General features: G+C 44.2%; 1 protein-coding gene across 24 annotated transcripts in view; it reads right to left on the reverse strand.

The window, feature by feature from the left end:
• The window catches only part of CELF2 (CUGBP Elav-like family member 2), an 867,108-nt gene that overhangs the window by 49,688 nt on the left and 790,737 nt on the right, over positions 1-26,683 (reverse strand). For all 24 annotated transcript variants that reach the window (XM_030819314.1, XM_030819310.1, XM_030819322.1 and 21 more), the window contains 3 exons: positions 19,443-19,522; positions 15,308-15,466; positions 11,018-11,081 (listed from right to left, as the gene is read on the reverse strand). In XM_030819314.1, the coding sequence (XP_030675174.1) occupies positions 11,018-11,081; positions 15,308-15,466; positions 19,443-19,522 (303 nt within the window). The remainder of the gene's footprint in view (positions 1-11,017; positions 11,082-15,307; positions 15,467-19,442; positions 19,523-26,683) is intronic.

The raw sequence follows: 26,683 nt of genomic DNA on the forward strand, positions 1-26,683 counted from the left end.
CACCAAGGCTGTGTGAGGTCTTGCAAGGAGTGAGGTACGTTCACGCAGGTCTGTCCATGCCCTCTGGGCTCTCTCATGATGCGTGCTTCCTCTAACATGAACCATGACCAGACCACACCACCAACATATGGCTGAGCACACAAGAACAGAGCTTAGCACCAAAATCAAAACCTACAATATGCATCTGGCACCAATTAATGACAGGCAGAGCCACCATTCTAGGCTCAGGCCAGTGGGTACTCCTCCAGGACATATATGACCCTCCCAGGTAGGAGCCTCAGTGATGGAGCTGTGTTGATGGCCTGGCTCAGCTGGCCCACTTGGGTCAGAGACATCAGGTCCCTGGCCAAGGCCTCACAGCCACGGAGGAGACCCTCCTGGGCCTTGGCAGAGCCTTCTGCCCCATCCCATAGCCTCCTCCTAAGGAGACAGGGTTTACATTTAATGCACACACTTTCTCTGTTAGCTGCAAATTTCTTTATCTGTTTGTTTATAACTCTTTTGTGGCTCTCATCATACCCTACGTTGACATTATTTATATGTATTTCTTGCCCTCCCAACCAGATACCAAGTTCTTTTTAGGACAAAAATTATGTCTTACTCATTTTCAAGTCCATGTAGAGACACACACACACACACACACACACACACACACACGAATATATACAGTAGGTGATGAGTAAATCTATGTAAGACAAACAAACATGGTAACAGACAGTTTGACATTTACATAAATTGCTCTAAGGAGTACTGTCTGTATAGAGCTAACCAAGGTTTTAGTTTTCCCCATTCTTTATTAGTTCTTTGGTATTTACAACAGCATCAAATATTGGCTGTTTCCTCTCAATCTTAACTAATCCACTGTGCAAATACTTACTAGGGCCCATGTTTAGTCCTCCTCTCACCCACTGACATTCACTAAAGGTCCTGGAACTGAGCCGACAGCACTCAGGTTCTCTCCACTGCCCGCTCCTTTAGGATCCAGGGCTGAGGGCCTGGGTGTCCTCCTCTTCTTTCTCCTCCACACACTTTACCACCCAACAGAGTTTCTGACATTCTCCTAAGCCTTTCCCTGCTGCCGCCTGGAAAGTCCAGGGGGAGTGGCTGAGTCTCTGAGGTACCATACTGGGGCATAGCTAACACTGCTCAACAGCCAGACTGCAAGGAAAGGAAAAACTATGAGTCAAGGAAGCTGAGATGAAGAGTGGAAAGGAGAGGACACTGTGATCCCCAGCATCTGAGGGATTTGAGGACAAAAGGAGAGAAGAACAGTTAGTCAGAACCAATCAAGGAGGCGGATCCATATTTGCTCGTCCATCTATCCACCCATCCATCCATCCATCCATCCATCCAGATATCCATCATTCACCCACCCATCCATCCATCATTCCGCATATCCACCCAGCTATCCATCCATCCACCTAATTATCCATCCACAGATCCATTATCCTCCCACCCATCCATCATCCACACACCCATCCATCTCTCATCTACACACCAATCCATCTCTCATCCACACACTCATCCATCCTTCATTGTGGGATAGATGCTCCCACCCATCTATCCATCATCTAACCACCATCCATCCATCCATTCACCCACATATCTACCCAACTATCCATCCATCCACCCACCTATCATCCACCCATCCATCCATTATTCTCCCACCCATCCATCCATCATCCACCCACCATCCAACCACCATCCATCCATCCACCCACATATCTACCCAACTATCCATCCATCCATCCATCCATCCATCCATCCATCACCCTCCCACCCATCCATCATCCTTCTACCCATCCATCCATCATCCATCCACCGTCCATCCATCCACCCATCATCCACCCATCCATCATCCTCCCACGCATCCATTATCCTCTCACCCATCCATCCATCATCCACCCATCCATCATCTACACACTCACACATCCTTCATCAGCACACCCATCCATCCCTCACTGTGGTATGGATCCTCCCACCCATCCATCTATCTATCCATCATTCACCCACCATCCATCCATCATCCACCCACCCCTCTGTCCATCATGCTCCCACCCATCCATCCATCATCCACCCACCACACACTCATCCATCATCCACTTACCACACACTCATCCCTCATCCACCTACCACACACTCATCCATCATCCACCCACCACACACTCATCCATCCACCCACCACACATTCATCCCTCATCCACCCACCACACACTCATCCATCATCCACCTACCACACAGTCATCCATCATCCACCCACCCCTCCATCCATCATCCACCCACCACACACTCATCCCTTATCCACTCTATCCATCATCCACCCACCATCCACCCATCCACTCATCATCTACCCCACATCCATCTATGATCTGGCACTGATTAATGACAAGCAGAGCCACCATTCTAGGCTCAGGCCAGGGAATCCCCCTACAGGACATATTTGACCCACCCATCCATCCATCATCCACCCACCCATTATCCACCCATCATCCATCAACCATGCATCCACCCACCCACCCATCTATCATTCACCCCCCATCCATCATCTATTAACCCATCCATCTACCCACCCACCCATCATCCACCCACCTATCCATTCATCATCCATCCATCAACACCCATCCATCCATTATTCACCCACTCACTCACCCATCATCTACTCACCCATCCATCCATTTACCCATCATCCATCCATCCAACCATCCAGTAATTACTGAGTGGCCATGATGGGCTAGACCCTGTGCAACACACTGAGGATAAGGTAGAAAACATGACAGTCCATGTACCCAAGCAGATTGCTGGATATCAGAGCAGGGAGATGTCAGGGAGTGGGGAAGAAATCCCACCAGTTCATCAGTTTCTTGAAATAGGCCCAGATTCAGAATGAAATCCTCCCTGAAGTCTTTGATTTGATGGGGATAGTAGAGAAGCATAGGAAAGCACAGCCCAGCTGAGGAGCTGCAGGAGATGTCATCCTTTCCAGCCTGTCCCTCTCCTAGTCCTTGTGTGCTGACCCATGAGGCTTTCATGGTCCTCCCAACTCTTATTTTCAGAACTAAGTGCTCATAAGCCAGGTGTGGTAGTGTGTGCCTATAGTTCCAACTACTTGGGAGGCTGAGGCTAAAGGATTGCTTGGGCCCAGGAGTTCAAGTCCAGCCTGGGCAACAGAGTGAGACCCCATCTCTTAAAGAAAAAAGAAGTTAAGTGCTTGTACACCAGAGGTGAGGCAGGGCCTCACGTTTCTTGGAACACAAGCTCTACTGGTGACACCAGGGACAATAGCAGCAATCACCACCACCTCCCAAAGGCAGCGCAGGCTGGTCAAGAAGAGCTCAGGCCCTGCTCTCACACGACCCGGGCTGAAAGCTGGCTCTGCCTCACTGGCAGCCTGTTACCCTGGAGCAAACTAGTTACCTGTTTGCACCTTGGGGTTTCCAACTGTAAAGTGCGACTGAAGTAGAACTCACCTCTTGAGGATTAAGAGATTAAATGGGTCAACACACAGAAAGCTGAAACAACAATGCCTAGTGCAGAGTTAAGCTCAAAAAAGAAGTTCTCAGACTAATAACTGCAATAATACTGTCCTAAACGACAATGACAGCAGAAGCAAGAACAAAGCGTGTGCCAGGCAAGCTCCTCAGTGCCTTACCTGTGCCCTGCTACTAGGGTTCCTAACACATCCACATGGTGTGGGCACTGTGACTCTCGTACATGTTACAGAGGAAACGGGCATGAAGAGGTGAGAACACCATGAGCCATTCTCCAAGGGCCACTCCCTGAAAGGAGAGAGCCCTGCCCCTTCCCTGGGTGCCTGTCCTCTTCCTGCCAGCCTGGCCTGCCCACAAGCTGCCCTCTGCCCTCTTGGTCCCCATCTGGAGCTGTTCTGACCTCCTCTTCCTTCTACTGTGCGTTGGTATCCATTTCCTTTCTTAAACTTTGCATCTGAGAGAAGTTTAGAAGGGATAGGGAGGGAGGGATAGGGAGGGAGGAAGAGGAAGGAAAGGGCTGGTCCAGCACAGGGTTTCGAAAGGCAATGTGACAGAGGCCCAGAAGTTAACTCCACCCCCCAGGTCCCCGTATCTGCTGGGAGTGGCCTTGCTCGCCCCACCACAGTATGAACAGATGTGAGAGCTGGCGCAGATTCCAGTCTAGCGTTGCTTCACTATGCAGCGCCGCTCCCTGCCCCAGGGTCCAAGAACACTGGGGCCAATACGAATTTCATGCATCTCGCCTGAATGCCAGAGGTCTGGGAATGAACTTGTTATCGTGTCTTCATTTGTAACTAAGAATTAGGTTAACCAGTTAATCACTAACTACTTAACTACGTTTTGCTCTCTCAATCAGTTTGGCAATGAACACACATATATATTTTTTGAGACAGGGTCTTGCTCTGTCACCAGGGCTGGAGTGAAATTATGGCTCACTGCTGCCATCATCTCCCAGGCTCAAGCGATTCGCCCACCTCAGCCTCCTGAGTAGCTAGGACTACAGGTGCTCGCCACCACACCCAGCTAACTTTTATAGAGAAGGGGTTTTGCTATGTTGTCCAGGCTGGTCTGGAACTCCTGGGCTCAAGTGATCTTTGCCTGCTTCTGCCTCCCAAAGTGCTGGGACTACAAGTGTGAGCTGCCGCACCAGGCCTAATTTCTTAATGTGATTTCCTTCTGCATCCATCCCCAGAATCCCAGATATCACAAACCACTGGCTCTAGCTGCTTCAGTGACCAGACAGACCCTCGTCCGCTGCTGCCTCAGTGCTCTTCGTCATGTTCTTCATCTACCCCACATCAGGCCCCTGAACTTGGTGCTTCTGAGGCAGAGGTCCCTGACAGGGTTCAGGGTCTCTGCAAACTCTCTGAAATTTTATGAAAAAGTATGTGTGTGATGTGCATGCAAAACGTTTTTGGTGACAGATCCTAAAAAGTTGAAGAACTGACTTCTTCAGACAATCTGAAAGAGATACAAGTGGTAATGGAAAATCACTGCATGACAGCCTGGGGGTGGGGCAGTGACTTGGGCCATCAGGAAGAAATGAGAGCTGAGGAGTGAGGACACAGAGAAGAGGAAGGATGAAGGAGACAGTGCCTCCTCCCATTCTGAACACACACACACACACACACACACACACACAGACACACATGCACGCAGGCATGCACACACACGCCAGCATCAGAAGCAGCCAGGCGAGCCTGAGCTCCTCCATTCTTAGCTACCTTCCTGGGAACAGGTGACAATGGGGAAGGACCCAGTGGAGGCTGGAGCCAGCAAGCCCTAGAGAGCAGCCCTTGAGAGCCCTAGGACCTCCCCTGCCTCCTGGGCATCTCACTCCAACCAGGACTGAGGCTGGAGGGCAGTGAGGGCACTGTTTCCCACACCCAGAGCAGCCTCTGTCCACTCAGCCAGGCAGAGGCCACGGCCCATGTGTCCTCTGTCCATTCTGCCCCATGGACATCCCCGCACCTACCGATCTTCTAGGTGCTACTGACCATCTCATGCTCTGTCACACCACAGTAATAACCCGGGGCAAGAAGAGCGTGGGGACTGTCTTGGCCCCAGAGTTCCTGGGCCCTTCCCTGGCAACGAGGCACACCCCCGGTGGCTGATGTCTTGGCTCCTCCCGCCACAGATGGATCCACAGCCACAGCGCCATCACCTGGAACGTGGACATCTCACCTGCCTGCCTTCCCCTCCTATGCGGGGGAGAAGCGGTTTTGGGGAAAGGCACTGGCCTGATGTGCGGACACCAGCCAGGGCACCTGCGTGAGGACAGAGGTTCCCTCTCCCTTCTTAGCTGGACCAGGCTTCTCAGGCACAGGTGTCAGGCGCTGGCCTGCTCCTGGATGTGGGCGTGGGGCCTCTCCTGCAACTCCCCTTATTCCTCCCCAGAACTAACAGCGGGCTTCACTTCCGCTCATCTGGAAGTCCTCTTTCTGGTTCCCCTCTGTCGCTCTCTCTTTTCTGAGGTATGTGGGTGCCCTGTCCTTTCCCCATCTCAGCCCCTCTCCCAGGCGCCTCCTCAGTCTGCATCCCAAGTCACACTTTTTCCCACACGCTCATCCTGAAAGGGCACCAGACGGAGAGGCACGGGCATGCGCTTGGTAAACAGTTCCTTTCCGAGAAGAAAAACCGCATTTGACTTCATGAAGCACTCTGCTCAGATGGGCACCTCTTGAACCAGGGGCAATAATCCGGGTGACTGAGCATGCAAAACATTTCAGTAAGTTTTAGGAACTCTAACAATGGGCTAAGAAGATGGCAAAGAAAGTTGAGAATATAGGGATTCAACTTTCATTCAATACGTGGGGAAAAAATCCTTCTCAAAACGAAGAAATTATGTACCAAACAGATGTGCAATATGCCTACTTGAAACTTAAGATTAAAAAAAAATTATTTATAAGGAGAAGGGCATGAAAATTTAATTTAATGTTCACCTTAGGTAATTTTGTGTCTTATTGTTCATAGCAATTACCATAAATCTGCATATCAATAAGCATGAACAGATGTCAGTTGTTACAAGTGCTTGCCAATCAGGTCTGTTAAAAAGTGACAGATGGGTGGTTATAGAACGTTCTCATAAGGCCTATTAGCACATTCGCAGGAAGCGTCTGCAGTGCGGACTGCTGGAGACTCAGCTTGGGGAGGACCAAGTTCTGTGTGGGTCTTTGTGGATGTACCAAGCACACTTCACCGCTCTGGGAGCGCCTCCAATTCGAGATTCTCAGACCTCCGATACACATTGTTTTTGCAAATGTCTCCCTCCTCTCCACTTGTGCCAGACACCAAGACAGTCTTATAAGAGAACAGATCTCAAGTTGATAAATGGAGAGCTGCTTCATGGTTTTAAGCAAATATTTGCACTCTACAATTTTATTGTTACCTTCAAAACGTAGACCAGATATTCTGGAAGGGAATTACTACTTGCTTTACTCAGAATCAGAACTGAAAAGAAGCAGTTTCCTCCTGTTCATCAAAAGACACTTCCGCCACAGCTTCAGAACCTCTGGAACTGGCTTAGTAACAATTCTTTATCCTAGAAAAAAAATCCCCCCTAACAAAGACAAACTCACTCGTGATAAACTTGAGATGTTTTCCAGGATGAAGGGAGGCAGCTTTCCTGTTACCATCTCTGAAGTGCTTCCTAACAGCGTGGGGGCCGTGAAATACACCTCAAGGGGCTGAGACACAGAGCACGGTTTGCCAGCCTGGGTTTGCATCAGTGAGCTGGACCCGAAGCTCACTAGCTTAGTACCTTTGGACAAGTCTGCTAATCTCTCTAAGCCTCAGTTGCCCGGCCGTGCAATGGGCTACTTAGAGTCCCTACTTCATCAGGTTGTTGTGATATTTGGGAATTCTATATCCTAATCCTTGTTAGGTCACTGACGAGTGCTGTGGTCTCACATTACTCATTTAACCTTTTCATCTTCCCTTTTTCCGATTGTAATGTAGTAAAACAAAGTGGTAGTCACGTCCTTAGCTTGCTATGAGGATAGCTGCAAGATTTATAAAGGGAGCTTTGTTAAAAACAAAATGGTAAAGCACTACCCCTTGTTTTTCTATTACATGCTCTTTCGAGTTGACAGTTGTTATAAACAAATTAAAGGCAGAGAAGACACTTTCTCTTACTCCCTTTCTCTTTCAAGAAAAATCCAAGCTCTCAGCCCAAACTCAGACCCCAAGTTTCTGAGATTTCTGAAATTCACTGAACAAGTATCACCACTGAGAGAGAAATGGACAAGTTTTTATTAGAAGTTTTAAGAGGGAAAATAAAAACCAACCAACTGCAAGGAGGCACAAAAAGTAGATATAAAAGCCATCCGTTTATAAAGGTATGTTCCTAATCCATTTTCTGCTCCTAAATTCCATATTTCATAAAGGTTCTCTTTGATAAAAACCGTAAAGCACACTTGAAGTTATTTTTAGTTTGAGGGGAAAACGGTTAAGATTTTTTGGGAAAGAAAGTATAGCTGACATCTCATTCAATTTTATAGATGCATCTACTTAGGAACCAGTCGTCTAAAATTTCTCTTTTTTTTTGGTTTTATTTTCTCCTGAAACTGAACATGTTTTACCCATATAAATGTGGCATTTTAGACTCTAGCTATAAACCTCATCTCCTGAAGGACAGATCAGTATGTTTTCAGACTTGTTCACAACAAAATATTATTTGTTTCTAAAATCAGTTTTCACTTTTGGTGACAGTATTCCAGGCTGGACTGCTTGAATTTTAGATGCAGAGATCATTTTATATACATGTCAATGTAATACAGAAAATTTACATGTGAATTTTTTATGTGCCCCCTCTAAGTAGGACACAGTATCACTCAATAAGCATTGTAACATCAGGTGGTGTTTGGGATAAATAACCTCTCGGGTTTCTTCAATCCCACTACCATATGCTTTCTATTGTATTTGTTATGTTTGATATTATACAAACTATCCCAAATCCTCAACGACTCATTTGTAAAGATACTATCATTAGTTTAACGTTCCTTTGGTTTATATATATTGCTGAAGTCATATATCTTAATTTAAAAAGCGGGCATTTAACTTAAGCTCCACTGGGGATTTATGTCTGTTGAGTTAGGGGTCTGTTCACTCATCCACTCAAGGATACTCGTGAGCAGCTCTTAGAGGGGTGACAGCTGAGTCTATCAGCTACCAGGCCATGCTCTCCTGGAGCACCGAAGAGTATCCACAGAGTATCCTGAAGCATCCAGGGAGGTGAGGGCAGAGGGAAGGGAGGAAAGGGCTCTGGGGAATCTGGGAGAGAGGTGCCCCTCTCACATTTGGGGGAGCTGGGAAAATTTCTCCTAGGAAGGAACCTCTATCGCCCATTCACCATGATCACTCCATAACATGGGCACAGATTGATGGCAAGGACAGAGTTAAGCCCTACTTTTGGGACAAGACAAGACAGCAGGAGAGGCCATATAAACTTTTCTTCATTGGTGGAGAAAGTACTCCAAACCATAATACTTCAAATACGTAGGAAGAGGAGACCTGACGATCCCTATAAATGCAAGGTATCCTTCACAGAACCCGACAGCTACACCTTGAAGACTGAATATTCCAAATACTCTGAATACTCCAGATGATGGTAGGGAATGGCCTGTCCAGCATTTGATTTCCTAGCCTGTGCGGACTTAGCGTGCTGAATTTCACACATTGAGGATTCAAGAAATGGATAATTTGGGAGGCTCCGAGCATATACAGATTGCCTTTAAATTAGCCATCTGCTCCTCGGCACCTTGTAAGGTGACTCCCAGATACCCTCAGTTTTCAAATGAGCATGCAGAGCGTGCAGGGCTGGCATCCTGACCTGTGGCTGGTGCGGCACAGGCACACACATCCTAATGAAAGATGACAGGGCACGCTGTCCATCCAGGACACCACGCTCGGCAGCAGCCTCAGGACCCAGTGACCTTCTCTGCATAATTCAACTGTGGGAGTAGGAAAGCCTGAGGCCACCTCTAAGGAAAGCCCCTAATTTCAGATCCCGGTAAGTCCATACTATGCGAGAAAAGCAAATCCCCCCTGAAAGTGTGACAAATCTTAGCATTTATTTTAGGGCTTGCAATCAGCAGGTTTTCTCTTTTAAAACACAGAAAATCCCCTGAATATTTCACTTCTCTCTCTCCAGCTCCTTTCATAGAATTAAAAATAAATTAACCATTCAATGTGATTCTTAGCGCCAAGGCCAGCTTCCCAAACCATATTCGTAAAGATGCTGCTGAATGATTTAACTATCATTTCAAGTTATGTGTTATTTCTAATAATCCAAAAGCTATGTTACAACGGAACCAGGTGGCAGTGCCAATGGATTTAAAGCCCAACGAGGAATTCAGCAGTATTTTTATTGCAGGCCAAGGAAGACCATCAGCTGATGAGCTTCCAGGAGCCTCGGGCCACAAAGGCTGGGCTGCCAATCATACACCACACCCAGGGAGAAGCCCCCGCCAAAGTTTTTCCAGATTCATTCGAAGTGAAACAAGAAAAAAAAACAAACCCCAAGGATACATATTTAAAAAAAGAAACAGAAATGTGGAAAAAAGGAGTTTTCATGATGACAAAGAAAAAACGCTTTATTCTGCACATGTAGGTTTCATCGCACTGATTCAGGGTGTCCTTGATTAAAACAAACCATACTTGGTTCTAATATGCCAAAAACCTGTTCTTCTCCTTGCCCTCTCCCCCCACCTTTTTGGAATGAAACAAGGAAAAGGCTCTCTGACCGTTCCTCACGGCAGGTTAATGGACACCTGTGTTCTGATTTATTGCGCTCGCTGCCTTCCCTGGCCCCGTGTTAGGTAGGGAAATCGGCACGGAAGGTGGCACGGCAGGAGTGACCTTTCGCTAATCACCACACCTCAGTTACTACTGGCGCAGCTCATTAGAAGAAGGAATCCTTCAACGAGCTGGCTTTCAAATACAGTCACACTTTGATTTTTTCCAGAACAAAGATTCTACTTTCACATAAAAGCTTCTGATGCACGATTCTGTCAACTGGGGCACTACAGTAAAAAGGCACCCTGTTAATTGTCTGTCATTATCAAGGGGCTGCAAACCGCATCAAAGATAGGCCTGCAATCCTGGCTTTCATTACGGAGGTCAGAACATTTTTATTGACTATTATTAAAATTTTAGAGGGCTGTCAATCATTTGGCTGCCCTAGATATAGGAATCTGGATGGAAAGCCCCCAGTAATCAATTTTATTTATAAAAACAACAAATGACTAGAGAGTCGCTGATATAATCATTTGTTGATACAGATGCCAAGCAGGATTTCTCAGCCCCTTCATTCTATAGCTGTCACGCACAGTGAAGGTGGGTAGGTAACCTAAGAGGTAACAGAGACACTCCAGAGCGGGCGGTTCCAACGTTAACACCAAAGACAGAAAGCTAACAGGTCTGATCATCATTCTTGGTTCTCTTTCCCTGCTTCTTGTCTTAGCCCTCAGAAACTACCCCAAATTCTGACAATGGCATAGTCAAAAGGAGAGGCGTGCTTCCTGACTTACCTGCCATTTGTTGAATGCCGCTGAACGCACCCAGGTTGCTGGAGGAGGTGGCCTGCTGCAGGAGCTGCGGATGAATGCACAAGGGCAAAGTCAGGGCAAGGTGGAGACGGTGAGAGCAAAGTAACTTCCTCTTTAAACTGGGGACAAATTCAGTTTACTCTGCATTTCCAGGGTTGGTTGCTACTGCCTACTGATGGACTGAAGGTCCCCGGAGCTGGGGCTGTAAATCCATATTCATGTCCAATCTCTATTAAGAAACATAAACACTGGGGAAACTCACTAACACTGCTGCCTTAAAACAATTAATCAATTTACTCTTTTTAACAACCAGGTGTTAGATCTATTGAAACCAACATAGCATGACTAATTATGTCTCTCTGTAGTCTAGCAGTTATCGTAACTCATCTCTGTCAATCAGGGTCCATTCCCTCCCTCTCTTCTACTTCCCAGCACCGTTCAGCTTTCTTCATCTTTCATCAGAAGCACATGAGTTCACTGACGCTGGTGCCAACATAAAGATCATCATGGTAACTACAAACATGAATGCATCTATTCACAGCCATACAGCTGCAGCCACCACTACATGACCAAGCAAATGGACAGCCGTTTTAAAAGTCCTTGCTGCAGAGTGAAACACACGGCTTGTCAAAACTCACAACTATCTGGTGCTATGTACATCGAAGTCATGCGTTGTAAATGTCAATCTTCAAAAACATTAATATACCTGTGAGAAAGTCTGCATTTTCCACTAGTGCTTTCAGGGCTGCATTTTTCCTGCCATGCAGAATGAGTGGGTGCCACGAGATAAAGGCATGGAGCCCCTGGGGTGCTGCTGGACTTGTCCAACTCAGCTGAACCACAGCTTAACTTAGGTGAAAGACTGAGTGTTGGGCTGAACTTACGGATCTTCTTTTTGGTAAGGGAGACCAGTACAGATACAGTTAGCAGTGTGGGCAAGCATATAGTTATCTCCTATATGCGGATGTACATGGATACCAGAAACACAGATTTACCACATTTATTACTGAAATATTGTTGTCACACTATGTGCTCAGGAGGAACAAGATTAATTCACTATTTTAAAAACAGCTTTCAGAGCCAGGCGCGGTGGCTCACATCTGTAATCTCAGGATTTTGGGAGGCCAAGGTGGGGGGGGATCACTTGAGGTTAGGAGTTCGAGACCAGCCTGGCCCACATGGCAAAACCTCCATCTCTAGTTAAATTACAAAAATTAGCTGGGTGTGGTGGCACATGCCTGTAATCTCAGCTTCTTAGGAGGCTGAGGCATGAGAATTGCTTGAGCCTGGGAGATGGAGGCTGCAGTGAGCAGAGATGGTGCCAAAGCACTCCAACCTGGGCAGCAGAGCCAGACTCGGTCTCAAAAAAAAAAAAAAAAAAAAAGAAGCTTTCAGAATTTATTTGGGGCTCTGTGAAACAATCTAGAACACTGTTCCTCTGGGGAAGTCCAGGTCTTTCCAATTTGATATGAAAAACCCTACACATGGATATGACTCGAAAATGGATCTCAATTGAGGTTAACAGCACCAAGCAGTGTGGAATTATCAGTGGCTTATTCCAGCAGTCCCCAACCTTTTTGGCACCAGGGACAAGTTTTGTGGAAGACAATTTTCCCACAGACCAGGGGTTGAGGGGAAGGTTTTGAGATGAAACTGCTCCACCTCAGCTCATCGGGCACTAGATTCTCATAAGGAGCACGCAACCTAGACCCCTCGGCATGTGCAGTTTAGACCAGGTTCGTGCTCCTAGGAGATTCTGAGGCTGCTGCTGATCTGACGGGAGGTGGGGCTCAGGCAGTAACGCTCTCTCGCCTGCCATTCCTCTACCTGCTGGGTGGTCCGGTTTCTAACAAGCCGTGGACTGGTACTGGTACCCAGCCCAGGGGTTGGGGACCCTTGGCAGATTCAACCCAAGCCTCAGGTACAACAATATTATGGGACTTCACACTATCAGGTTATACTAAAACCAAGAAAAGTCTGTGTTCAGTCACCCCTCTCCATTCCCTGCCCACACACACACTCTCACACACACAGAAAGAGGAAGAGAGTGGGGAAGAGGGGGTGGGAAAGCTAGGGACTGCCCATTGTAATAGCAAGGCCTCATTTCGGTTTGATTTGTTGGGTTTCTCATTCTCTTGTGCTTATCAACTGCAACTTCCTCCTCATATTCAATGTTTTTAAATTTTAAAAATTAAGCTAGCCTTGAAGATGTTCAGAGGAGTTAATAGCACCTACTGAGGTAAGTGGAAATACCTGGAGTGTCATTAAACCACCACCCAGGATTATTGCCATGGATAACCAACTCCTGGTGAGCCAGGGTCAGAATCCATCACTCAAGGCAGCTAAGGGCTCTTTGAGAGAAAGGGCTTTTCAGCTGAAAGGGAGTAGAACAAACATGGCCAAGAAAGAATCACCCACGGCAGAAGGAAACGTAGTGAGAGCTTCTAAAAACATGTTTCTATAAATGAGGCTGAGATTTCCTCTCCTTCACGTACACAAACAATTTGCAGAAACATGTGCCAGAGATTTCTGTGAGCCATGGGGGCACAGGAGATGCGCTAGAAGACAGAGTGGACACGTGTCTCAGTTTTCAGAAATGGTGGATGGGGGAGGCTGGACTCTTAGAAAGTACAGGAAGGTGAGCATGATGTCAGCCTCAGACAAAAATTCTGGTACAAACCAATCGGCCATGAGCATTTGAACAGCACACATTTGTGAAAAACAAATCATAGTCAAGCTAGACTCATTTCTTTTTTAAAAGCAATTTTTAGACTGATCAGTCAAGAAAATAATGGCAGAGCAAATATAGATTTTAGCAAGACGGCTGACAAAATCTCTCATGGTATCTTCATGGACAAGGTAGAGAAATGAACAGAAAGTGATGGGAACCTGAGCCAATGCTTTTGCTAGCAGCACAGAGGAAGACAGGAAAAGGATGCTTCTCATTCATTCATCAAATATGTACTGAAGAGCGATTATATACCAGACCCCACTGGGCACTGGGGGTGGGGCAGCTAAAAAGACGAAGGTGACCCACAGCAGCACCCAGAGTCCTCAAAGAGGCAGTATGGCCAGCCGGCGGGACACGCAGGGCTCAAGTCCCAGCGGCCACTAGCAGCTGGTTGATTCTAGGTAACGTTACGTAACCTCTTTGAGTCTCCCTTTCCTCATCTGTCCTAAAAGTAGGATCATCTCACCTTCCAAGGTGGAATAGGGAGGATCATTTGACACAAAAGCACAACTTCTGCTACAAAGTAAAGCCAGTGGGTGACAGGATCACAAGAGGGATAGTTAAAATGTAAAATGACAGAATGAAGACCCAATACACGTGGGGTACACACACACACACACACACACACACACACACACACACACACACAGAGACACCCTCTCTGAGGCTGGAATAAAAGGCCAAAACCCACAATATGAAATTATATTAATAAACGTGAAGTCCAGCACTTATGTTCCAAAGTGCAAAAATGGCGTAGAAGAGCACAATTTAGCAGTAATTCAAGTAAAAATAAAATCTTTGGAATGCTGGCTGCCTTCCAGCCCGCATCTGCCATGGTTACTACAAACGCCACTCTCAAGCTCCAGTCAGATGCCCTCAAGTCCACACTAGAGGTAACTACTCCGTCCTGTTCAGATCTCGCTCGGGGGACTGTCTTAAATTCTGGTCATTGTGTTTCAATAAAGACACAAAGTGAAATGGAGAGCATGAGTAAACAACCAGAAAGCTCAAGTTCAGACACCACGAGACGTAGGGAATGGCTGAAAGAACTGGGTCTGCTGGGGCTTGAAATAGAATAGAATTTTGTTGGTTTCAAATAGATGAAGTAAGAAACACTTGATTTCATCAATCTGGTTCCACTGTGAAGAGCCAGGATCATGGAATGGATGTTCTGGGAGATTTCTCTTGAGGTCCTGCTGGCACAGACCCTGGCCTGACAGGGATGAGCCAGCCCAGCGGCCTCCCTCTCGTTACATCATCAGCTGCAGGTCTTCTAACTCACGGCCTTGGGGTGTCTTTCAACACGGGTTAGAAGTTTAACCTGTGGGACTTTGCCCCTCCTCCATCAGGCAGGAATTCAATTAGTCCTGTTCTTAATAGAATCAATCTAACTTGGAAAAACATCCTGCATAAATGCTGATTTCAATAATTCCCTGAGATGGAAAATGTACTGAAAACGAATGCCTCAGTGTAGGGAGGGGAAAAGTCAGTTTGCAGAGTTTCAGTGGGTGAGGACCACGCCGGCATTGCCCAGCACTTACCGCCAGATACTGCGGGGTCAGTCCGCCCAGCCCCGTCAGGTTCCCCCAGGTGGCAGTGTTGAGCTGCTGCATCTGCTGAGCGAGCTGCTGCTGGAGGCGCCTTTGCTCTTTGTCCTTCTGAGTGTCAGCAAACTTCACCACGATAGGTGAAGAGCAGCCCTGTGGTCAGACACATTGGAAAGTGGAGAGGGGGTTACAGGCTGGCGGAATCCGCTCACGACACTCAGCACCGGAGCTACCTTTCTGCACTAGCCTGGAGCACATGGAATGGGCTGAAATGGTCTAAAACGGTTTGATAGTCCTTCTTCTTCTCTGAATAGTACCATCAACAGAAAATTCCAGACACTGCCAGTGGTTTCTTTGGGGGATCTGGTAGTCGGTGAAGTCACCTGCTTTCTTGCTCTGATTAGTAACTGACTCTCTTTCTCTCTTCCTGTGTCTTCCTTCAACCTTGCAGGACCTCCTTACAGACAACAGACCTTACCAAGGTTCTTTAATTGAGCTTCTCGGGTTGCTCGTCTTAAAGACAGACTTGGCTTTGTGTGCCTGCCCGTGTCCACAGGTGGACAGAGGACAAAGGGGAGAATCTGTAACGAGAATGGCCATGTCTCTCATTCATTTATCTTTTACTCTTTCCCATTTTCAGTTATGTACTGTGAACTTTGGGATTGTGAAAATCCTATTGGCCCAGCAATCACAGGGAGAAGTACTTCATTTTAGTTATGAGGATGAGGGCAGGAGATATTCAGAGAACACAGGCATTCTCCAAAGTAACCATTCACGTTTTCAGAGAGGCCTCTTCCCTCAGCACACCTGCTCTACCCGCCATCCCTGGAGCTGGTGCAAACCCAGAAAACAGAAGCACATTCTAGCCAAAGGAGGTAGACCGTGAACGGCAGACAGAGGAGTCCACTTGGCTTCTTTCCCTAATGAATCTCACCATTCTAGCAGCTTCTTTCAGTTTTAATTTCCTTTAAAAGGCAAGGAGTAGGGGTGGTGAGAAAGAAATGGCTAAAGGTCACAGAATTCGCTACTGAGCTAGATAAAATCATCAGGGATTATAAGGGCCTAACACCCCAAGCACGAAGACCTCCTTTCCAAAGCACCTTTGCAACATTTGCCACTTGGTAAGTAACTCAGCAGAAGTCTCCCCCTCCTTCCCCAGCCTCTTCTCCTCCTTCGTGTGGCTTGCCTACACATTTCATCACAATTAAAGCTGTTCAATTTTGCTGAGGTATAAAGAAGTAATTCTACCCAAGTGATTAAAATAAAAACTTTTATTGAAACTCAGCATAATAGACCTCTCTCTCTCTCTCCTCTCAGAAATGTTATATTCTATTTAAATGTGATTCTCTGTTCCATTCCCTTTGGGTCATGTTTCTCTTTTCTGGAAAACAAATGCATTTTTTTCCTTATCACTTTGGGTAGTTACTGGGGATGCAGTTCTGAATACATGAGGATATCATGTCTGTTAATAAAAAAAGTGAGAAAAATGAGATCAGTATTTCAGTGTTAAACTTCCAGCCTACTGGTCTTCAGCTCTGGTAGGCAGAGTCATGGTACAGAATGTTAAATGTCAGTAAATTGCACAAAAATAGTATTTCCATCATTTAAAAAATCTGTAATTCATTTTTTCTGTATCTGTTCCATGTTTCAGTAGTTCACTTAAAAGAGAGCAACATACTTTGAAGATTATGTTGAGAGGGGGTTTTGCATGGAAAAGGGTTGTTGTTGTTCCATCAAATTTGTTCCATAACAAATTATAGCATCTCTCCTAATAGAACATCTGTTTTTTTCTTCCTTAAATAGTAAAAATGATATAAAAGCAGAAAATCAGGCCAATGATTATAGCTTAAAAATGATTTTTTAAACCATGAAACACAGGGCAGGGATAGAGTGAAGGCAAGTGGAGAAATAGAAGGCACGATATAAAATTAATTGTTTTTAAGACCTTGTTCTTTCAACATTCACATCACTGTGAATTAGGTAATACATCTTGGTTAAAGACGTATGCCAGAGTCCTGGAAATACTATAATTAGTTAAAAATAAACAACGTTAGTCAAACAATTATAATGTGACTGCATAATATATAACCTCCTATTTAAATGCCAATTAAAAAAAACTAAACAAGAAATTTAAGTGTCAGAGGGCCCCTCTGTGTAAGCATGAATGTCCAGTTTTAAACACCAGATTTGGTTTTCAAATAATAGAGATATTAATAATAAAGGATCAAGGGCTTAGGAATAAATATGCCCCAGGGGTCAAACCAACTCTTTACGTGATGGGAACCTACTGTTTCTCAGCCTGGTTCATGCCCAGTTCTGCTTTATGATCCCGAGTTCTCCTTCTACAGGAACACAGGGGAACATGGTCTCCCGTGGGTTCTCCGTGGCTCTCTGAGCATTACTGGGGGGGCTCCAAGGGAAGGAATGGGGATCGCAATGTTTCTAACAATAACACTGAAGAACTGAGGTTCAAAATTATCTCAGGTGAGATCAATTTGGGTACAAATCACTAAATTACAAGAAATAAAAATAAGAATGAAACGCATATATAGAAGATAATACAAGTAAAGACTTTTTTTTTTTTTGCCCCTAACAGCACTTTCATTTTAATCTTCAATTCATTTTGAAGATTAAAATGTGGCTGGAAATCAGGCTAATCCACAGGAATGGAGCAGCCTCAGTAAGAGAAAGAGGGAAGCAAAACACCATCACATGTGTAACTGCGTGTCAGACAAGATTAGCTTCCTAGACATTCCAAATCCTGCTCATTATCTCCTATCATGCCCGATTTTCACCTGAGCTTGCCTTCAGGTAGGGGGTTGTGAGTGTCTTAAAAATGCATTGCACTGAAAGGAAAACACAGTGATTATATAAGATATGTTAGGAATATCAAAGTCAAGATCAATGTTCGAAAAAGACAATAGGCTTTGCAATGCTGGTATCACAAGTCAGAAAAGTACAGTAAACACTGAATGACAATGCCATGCACACTCCTTCCCCCCTTTGCACCCACCTTTTGATTCACTATAAAAAAAAGTTGCCCACAAAACATGACGCATAATGATCACTTAGCTCCCAGCATGCTTTGGGAGATGCAGCATTGCAAAAAACAAACAAAAACAAACAAACAAAAAAATAAAACCCCAACAAAAAGGGGGGAAAACAGAAGCTCAATCAAGAAAAAAGTTTTTTGCATATTAAATAAAATTGAAAATATCTTTTTTCAAAATATGAAAACACAGCTTCAGATAACACCACAAGGCCACCTCCGGAAAAGATCACCCATACACAAAGATACAGTATACATAATACAGCAGAACATGCACTCCCAAATGATTCTATCAGACAATACAGGAGAAGTAACGGCATATCACTCTTGGAATGCTTTTGTGCAAAATTCTGAAAGGCCATGACCCAAATCACAGACTAAAAGTACAGAGCCATCTATCTAGGTTCGTGGGTGTGCATCCACACCAGGGTATTTACCTTCCCCTAAAGCCATGATCTCTCATTAGGAGACCACATTTGAGCCTTTATTATGTTTCTTTGTTATTGCTCATTTTTTTAAGGAAGGAGACAAATCCTATTTTCCAAATTTGCATTTTCAATGTTAAATGCAGTGGGAGAAATATTAACTTTCTCCAACATTCTTGATGTAAAAACACAATGCTGTTTGACTAGATGGAAGATAACTTGACCCTGTATAAAAGAAAGAACCCTGGGACTTAGCACAGGGCAAGCAGTAATTTGGGGTGGGAGGCTGTTACTGTTTCATCCACACCGACCCCGGGGTGGGGAATGTATTTGATCCTTTAGGTCCAGAATGACACTTTGCTCAAAGTGCTCACAATTTTACATCACAGGGCCCGTGCCACTGCAATAAAAGGCTCAAATAAATAACTGGAGAGCAAGTGGAAGGTTTTCCTAAATGCATTTCAAGTCATTAGGGGAAAAATGCATAGAGAAAGAGTGAGAGAGAAGGAGAGAATGAGAATGAATGAATGAAAACTGAGATGGTGAAAGTTTACATCTGTGATTGTCATGTGAACAATCCACACAGGAGAGAATTGCTTTACCATTCCCCATCATTTGCACAAAGAAAACAAAGAAAGGGCAGATGATACAGTACCTCCATGGTCTGAGACTGATGCATGGCTTTGATTGCATTCTGTGCCATTGCCCTTGTAGAAAATGTGACAAACGCACAGCCTGTGGGAAACAAGGGGACAGGGAGCAGGAAAGACAAAAAACAACAAGACAAAAGGGTTGGACGCTTGTTAAACCAACACAGTCTACGAGAACTGCCACAAGACGACACTGTTCTCAGTAGTACATAAAAATAAAACAACTTCTCTCTCTGGTTTTATCTTACTTTGCTTTTTATTCACAGTGCTGACTTGCTAATCTGACCAAAGCAGAAAGATTTATTTATTTATTAGTTTATTTTTTAAATGGAAACTAGGGGAGGAAGTTGGGTACTGTTTTTAGCCACCGGGTTTGAAATCAGCAAGATCTAGTTTGCATTTTCTAAAATAAAAAGTTGCTATTTTCCATTTTCTCCTTGACTGAAGATCTTTACTGAGGGCATCCACACATCGGGGCTTTGTATTTCAAATTTTATCATTGATTTTTAAAGGGGCAAATAAGAAAATCCTCACACCAAGGGCAAATGAGCAAATAAATTTCAAGAGCTCAAAATGTCAGCAAACAAATGTATCTAAATCCCTTCCAGGTAGTTAAAAAATATATATGTATGTATAAATATAAATTGTTGCTATGCAAATACAAATATACCAAATCTGTTACAAACTATTTAGTAATTTTTAATTTTAATAAAAACAAATGCTCCATTACTCCGAGAATATTCAATACTGCTATAAAATGTAAAAAATGTGCATTGTCATTTATTTGTATAAAATCTTCAAGACTTATGAGGCTTGCCAATTTCTGAAACGTATCAAAGATGTGACCTTAAGTCTAACATACACAAGACAATGTACACTTCTCTGAATATCTGCCGGGAGACCAGTGAAACCTTCCGTGCCTGTTTTTTCTTGTGCTGTAAAATAACTGGACTCTGCAGTGCCTGTTCTGCTTCTTGTCCCAGCGTTGGCCACCATGCAGGTCACTGCTCCAACTACATGGTTCATTGCCCTTTTCCCTAATAAAAACACTGCCTTCTCAAATTTACATTTTATTCATCATGCACCCTTGGGCTTCTTAGAGAAAAAGACTGTGAAATTAATGCAGATTCAGGCTGATTTTATAATAAAACCACAGCACACTAAAAGGTTAGCTAAAGCAACACAGACTTATTTCACTTATGATCTCTAATGACTTTAAAAGTGCACTGATTTTCAGCTTCTTTAGCCTTGCACAGTTTGAACTTAGGTATCAGAGAATAATTTAGTGTTCCACTCAATTGCCTCAAAACATTATTATTACTACTTAAAAGATTTCCAAATGAAGCAGATCTAAACACTGAGAGGCTGACATCTATTGTCATTTCAGAGTGAATGCATGAAAAGCAGAATTCTGGCATCAGCAATGTGAGATTGTTGCCCCTGTGGCCAATAAGCAAAATAGAACATTCTGCATTCAAACAACCAGCAGATTGTTTGGTTTATGTAAATCAATCTGTGAGCCATAAAATATATTTTCTTCTTTTGCTCTGCATGAATACCTGGTGAGATTATCAAGTCAATACTGTGGTGGCACCTTTTAATCCAACAGCAATAAGAGAAAGCAATGCCTGCCCGTTACCCTCAAAGCACAACGACATCCAGTCATGAAAATAAGTCAATGCATTTTTTTGTTCACATCATGCTATAATTTTTAATACACAAAAACTCTCAGTACATGAGAAACTCATCTCACATTCGCCTCCTGGCTAAGCTGGCTTTCATGAAGAAGCCTGAATGAAGTCCAGCTCACGGTGAATGCTGAGCTGTCTCATGTGGTTCTCCGACAGCACGGCAGCTGATGAAGCTTACTATCTGAACACGCTACCTGTACTGAGACTGACTGTAGCTTTTGTCATCAATAAAAGCAATTTAGTGGCCTCTGAGGCAGCTAGATGATGTAAGTGTGGGACAGAGGACAGGACCTCCACTGGCTTCCATACTGATGCTGAGCTTTGAGGTGATCCAGTCCAAATTTACCATCTGTTTCCAAGTAACATCTCTTCAGAAGCATTTTCATCATCCCTGGCGTTATTAACAGAGGAAATAACACTAAGAGATTTTTATTTTTCCACTTCTTATCTTGAAACTACAATGGAGGAAAAGACAAATCGTCTACTGGAGATAGATTTGAAACCAAGCGGAGCCTGGGCTAATTCTGCTTTTAATAGTCAAGAAGATTGCTGTATTCACTTCATTTGCTCTTATTATCCAGCACCATGTGCCAAGCTGACAGTTTCCAAATGGAGGGTAAAAATGCGTAAGAAACATAAAATGTCAACAAAAATCAATAAGGCACAGTTTATGCATTTGCCACAATTTCATATATGCAGAACTTTTTAAGAAAGATACAGCAATTATCAGGCCTCAGAAGAGAAGTATTACCAATAGAACAATAAAATTCTGTTTCTATAAACTCAAATCATTGCCCTTTCCTCTAACGACCGTGCAATTAAAAGCCTGACTGATGCTTCTAATTATACAATCCTTACCCCACCCAAAAAAATGATCTGACACATCTGAGGACTTCTTTAACCTTTTAATTCTACTGGCAGTGGTGCAGTAAGAGAGAAGCTGTCTCCTTAGGGGTTTCTGTCAAGTTCTGCATTGTGTGCTGTGTTCAATTACTTGAGAAAAAAATTACAGTGTCATTTATAAAGTAGGAGTGCATGTTGAAAAATGTCACTCTCTGTGTCACTCGGGATGAAGTCAAGCAACTTCAGAGTCAACTGTTTCTTGCAATGGTAGCTTGTTAACCATTGTAATTTCTCTAAAACAGGAGGTCACGGTAAGTCCTATGGATAGATTTTTAGTTTTTGTTTCAACACCACTGAAAACACATGGGTGGCTTTAGGATTAGGCCTCTAATGTATGGCTTTATACTAACACAGGATCACATAAGTCCCTACCATTAAGACTGGCTGCTGGCTTCTTCTCTCAAGCCAACCAGAAGGCTTTCCGCTGGACAGGAATAACTTGGGTTGTAACTGTCCCCTTTCTACTAAAAATGAGCTTCTGGGTGCAGTGGTGTTCACTGGGTCTTTACAAGACAACTGCTCTGATCCTGTAGGGCCAGCCCTTAACTATTCTAGACTGTTGAATGTCAGGTCTCAGCAATCAGCTCTTTGGCTACTGACCAAAATGCTGGAGAAACAAGGCTGGGGGGGGGAAATATACAGGTATCAATATAATGAAGCCATACCTCTTTCTTTTTTGGTGGGGAGGGAGTTTTGGTAAGACAACATGTATATTACTCTCTGAAAACCTCCACATATATAGTAGCACAAAAATTCCAACTGTAAATTTGGCCAACCTGCAATTTACCTTTGCAATTATTTATTATCCCTACTTTCAGAATGTTAGGGATTGCTAACAGAAATGAAAGGAGCTGCATTCCTCTCATTTCAGTGAGGTTACCTTCTTGCTGCTAAAACAGATAAATGATTGACTGGGGAAAGGTTTCTCAAAGTAATTTCCTCCTACAGACAAGATCTAAGGAAAGCACGTAGCCCTGTCACAGAGAAGATTTTGGAACACATCTATTACACTTGTCATTTCAGTTGAAAGGATATCTTAACTCAGGTGTTCCACCTTTTTCCTCAGCTGCAAGAGAATTGAGAACTAGATGAATTCTTGCTCTGCACCAAAAAAAAAAAAAAAAAAAAAATACAGCCACTTTTAAAAGCATGAACAATGCCAGGGCCTCTTGCTTTTCTTTGTTACTTCTTTGAAAGAGGTGAAGTACCCACTATACTTCAAGTGAAAGAAGCGTAACTTGTGTAGGACGAAGGAGATTTTAACCTATGGAAAACTTGCTTATAAGTTCCTAGTCAGCCAAAGAAAGATCTTCATGCAGCCAATTGATTTTAACCTATGGAAAACTTGCTTATAAGTTCCTAGTCAGCCAAAGAAAGACCTTCATGCAGCCAATCTTTCTTGTATCTTTTTAGCAGTGGCAACATTAAGCATATGCTATCAATATAATAATGGGGCCTAAGAATTAATACTCTGATGGGCCATCCCTGATGCTGGGTTACTTTATTTAAAACTGGCATGGAGACATCACTCATTTATGGCATGTGAGGCTGGGTACAGACTAGGTCCTACTTAATAGCTGGCAAAATCTCATCATTGAGATAAGATTGGAAGTCTGTATTTGGAACAAGATGGCAAATGCAGTAAGGAGTCAAGGGGGCATGTCGCCAAAGTTCCCACACATCTGAATGTTTAGGTACTGTGTGGGCAGAGCTAAAATGTGTGAAAACTGATTCATTTCTGTGTACATGTTTGTTGTTGTTTTGAGACAGCATCTTGCTGTGTTTGCCCAGGCTGGTCTTGAACTCCCAGGCTCAAGTGGTCCTCCTGCATCAGCCTCCCAAGCACTGTGTACATGTTGTAATAGTCAAAAGCCCATCCCTGTATTCTGATCAGATATGACAAAAACAAATGAGGATTTAATAGCTAAATCCAGTCTGCACTTGCCAACATCCCTGAAAATACTGCCAATTCATTTGTCAAGGGTTTTGGCAGGGGAATGTTGGAACACCACAAACACAGCTGGAATATTCTTAAACAAGCAGAAAGTTACCTTAAATGGCAGTGAAGATTTGCCTACAGTTTGTGGGGGGAAAAATGAAATAAACTCCTTTACTGTCTCTGGGTTACAGATATTCAACTGCCACGGTGCAGAAAACCCTGTACCTAAATAGCCCCAGGCTGACTGTGGGATTGTGGGTAAGTGAGAGCGTGTGTATTTTAGGAAATCAACATGCTAGGGTGATGCTGTCGATTAAGCACATTTGGCTTAGAAACTTCAGGCTCTGCTTCTGAGAGCAAACACCTCATCTGAATTGCCACATGTGGGCCCACGGCATCCTGCTCCTTTTCTCCATGAAGGCTTCTACAGCAGGCCTGGAGAGGCTGAGCAGCCGCCTGCAGAAGGTGCTGAGCATCCCAAAGTTGCTTGAAAGCATCTCAGTGTTTTCCAAGTTATGGAAGATGGCAGAATGGGCTACTTCCCCAAAGGGAGAAACGCATACTGAGATATGGCCACGCTGCCTCAAGCCAGGAAGAGTCCTCGGATCTTCGAGAGGCTCCAGGTGCCTGGCAGGTGTTAGGTGCTTTCCACGTAGAGAGTCGTGACAATTTCCTGAGGGTGTCTGCCCTGGAACATGGGCTGGGGCTGGTGAGTAAGATGGGATTTAAAAAATATTTTCTTTTCTTGCCAAAAGGTAAATCACGACTTAAAAAAAAAAAAAAAAAAAAAAAAGGCAGTGATTCTAACCAAAAGTATAGCACGGCTTGATGGGTACAGCTGTGGGTCAGGGCAGTGTACCTCTCTGACACAGTGGGGGTACTGGGTCAGCCAGCCTGGTGAAACCTCAGTGTAACGCCTCTTAGGGAGGACCTGAAACTACTGATGTGGCAGGGAAGAAATGACATTAGAAATCCGCAGGAGCCAGCTAGACTAGTTGCCTCCTTTGTCTTCATCCTCCTAGGTGAACTGGGCAAAAGCAAAAACAGAAAAGTGAACCACTCAGCTGCAACCTCTCCCTCACCATAATCCAAGAGTTTGATTTTAAAACTTTCTCACGGAAGAGGGTATACCCTGGTTTTGTGTTAGAAGGTATCGTGCAGAGCAGCCAAGCTTTTGTTTCACTTAATTTTTATTTATTTTTAATCAGCTGAGCCAGCAGTAGACACTGAGAACAGAAATGCTGAATGCCCTTTATCTGCAGTGCCACTAATGGGAGACACTTATTAATATTTGATTCAAAACTGCAATTTTTTAATGAAAGCAAAATGGTAGCATGAAAGAGAATTGTGCTTTTAACAAATACACTGATTCAGGAGCAGGCCCCTGTAGCCAGGAGTCCCTGGGTCCTGCGAACTGAAAAACGTACCGCTGTCTGTCTTTAGTTCTCAGAATAAATGGTTATAAATGGGTATCTTTTTTTCTTTTTTGCAATAGGGAATTCTCATCGGTTCACCAGAAATTACTTTTCTGCTGTTTAAAAAAAAAAAAGATGGGGAGGGAAAAGTTTTCTCCTCTTTCCATTGAGCCAGCGTTTGCATAAAATATTGATGAGAGTGCTCCCCGTCACTTGTTGCAGGAACAGGCTGCTTCTGGTGTCAAGTGCTGGTTAATCAACCAAATGGCAGATCAAATTAGCTAAGTTCTCTTGTTAAGTACTGTGTGTCCTGCTCTTTCCCATGGAGGTTCTGGCTGCTTTAAAACCTGATCTGCAGAAATAACTGATGTATGCTCAAGGAGCTCTGAACGCTGCAGGCAGCAATCCTGTTCATTACTGTCCGCACTGGACAGACAGAGAAAGTGTGCCAGAGAGTCACTGCCTAGATCAGCCAGGCCAGCAGAGAGGGAGCAGAAATCAGGCACACATACTGCCCACCCGGGGTCTCTCCGCCAACCCATGCAGATGGTATGCTCAGGCGAAAAGCTAGCACACCAGTAATGAATGACTCCCTGCAAGAGAAGCAGGGCAGATATATTTACAGCTGTCATTTACAAATGGGGAAACCTCAGGACAGAGGTAAGAAAATAAAATGACTAAAAGTTCTATTTCATTTCAGTAGAAGTTGTAGGTCTGGAACTTGGGGTCACTGGCCCCTAAGCCATTATATATTTCATTATGATTAATTTAAGGGCTCTCCTTGTGCCGTTTCTCCATACCTTGGAGAATGAAAATTACAATGGTAACACTGAAGTGTGACTGAGAATAACAACAGGAGATAATAGGGATTCTAATTATTAAATTCGCACCAGAAAAGGAATCACAAAAATATGATCACATCTTTCTACATATTTTATTCTTAATTTAGCCACACTGTCTTTTCCCATGGTATTCTCTCTCCTGACTTGTCTGCTTAGGTGGAGATATATATGATGAAGAATTGGACCACCAGGTGTGATTAGAAGGTCTGCTGGTTTGAGCCCCTAGGAGGGCATGCTAGTATCCCTTGGCTGGTGAGGCTGTTGGGAGCCAGAGGTGGTGCGGTCTATCACAGCGATGGATGGCTTTGCTTGCCCCTGCCGATGGCACAGGTGAAAAGCTGCAGAGAAGTCCCGGATACTGGATCTGCTATTCCAGGATCACACTCAATACAGTGACTTGTTCAGCTTTTAGAGAATTACATCTTTTAAGTGAGTGTTACATAACAAAATTTCAGA

The sequence above is a fragment of the Nomascus leucogenys genome, chromosome 9 (genome assembly GCF_006542625.1).
Source record: "Nomascus leucogenys isolate Asia chromosome 9, Asia_NLE_v1, whole genome shotgun sequence".
Lineage (NCBI taxonomy): Eukaryota > Metazoa > Chordata > Mammalia > Primates > Hylobatidae > Nomascus > Nomascus leucogenys.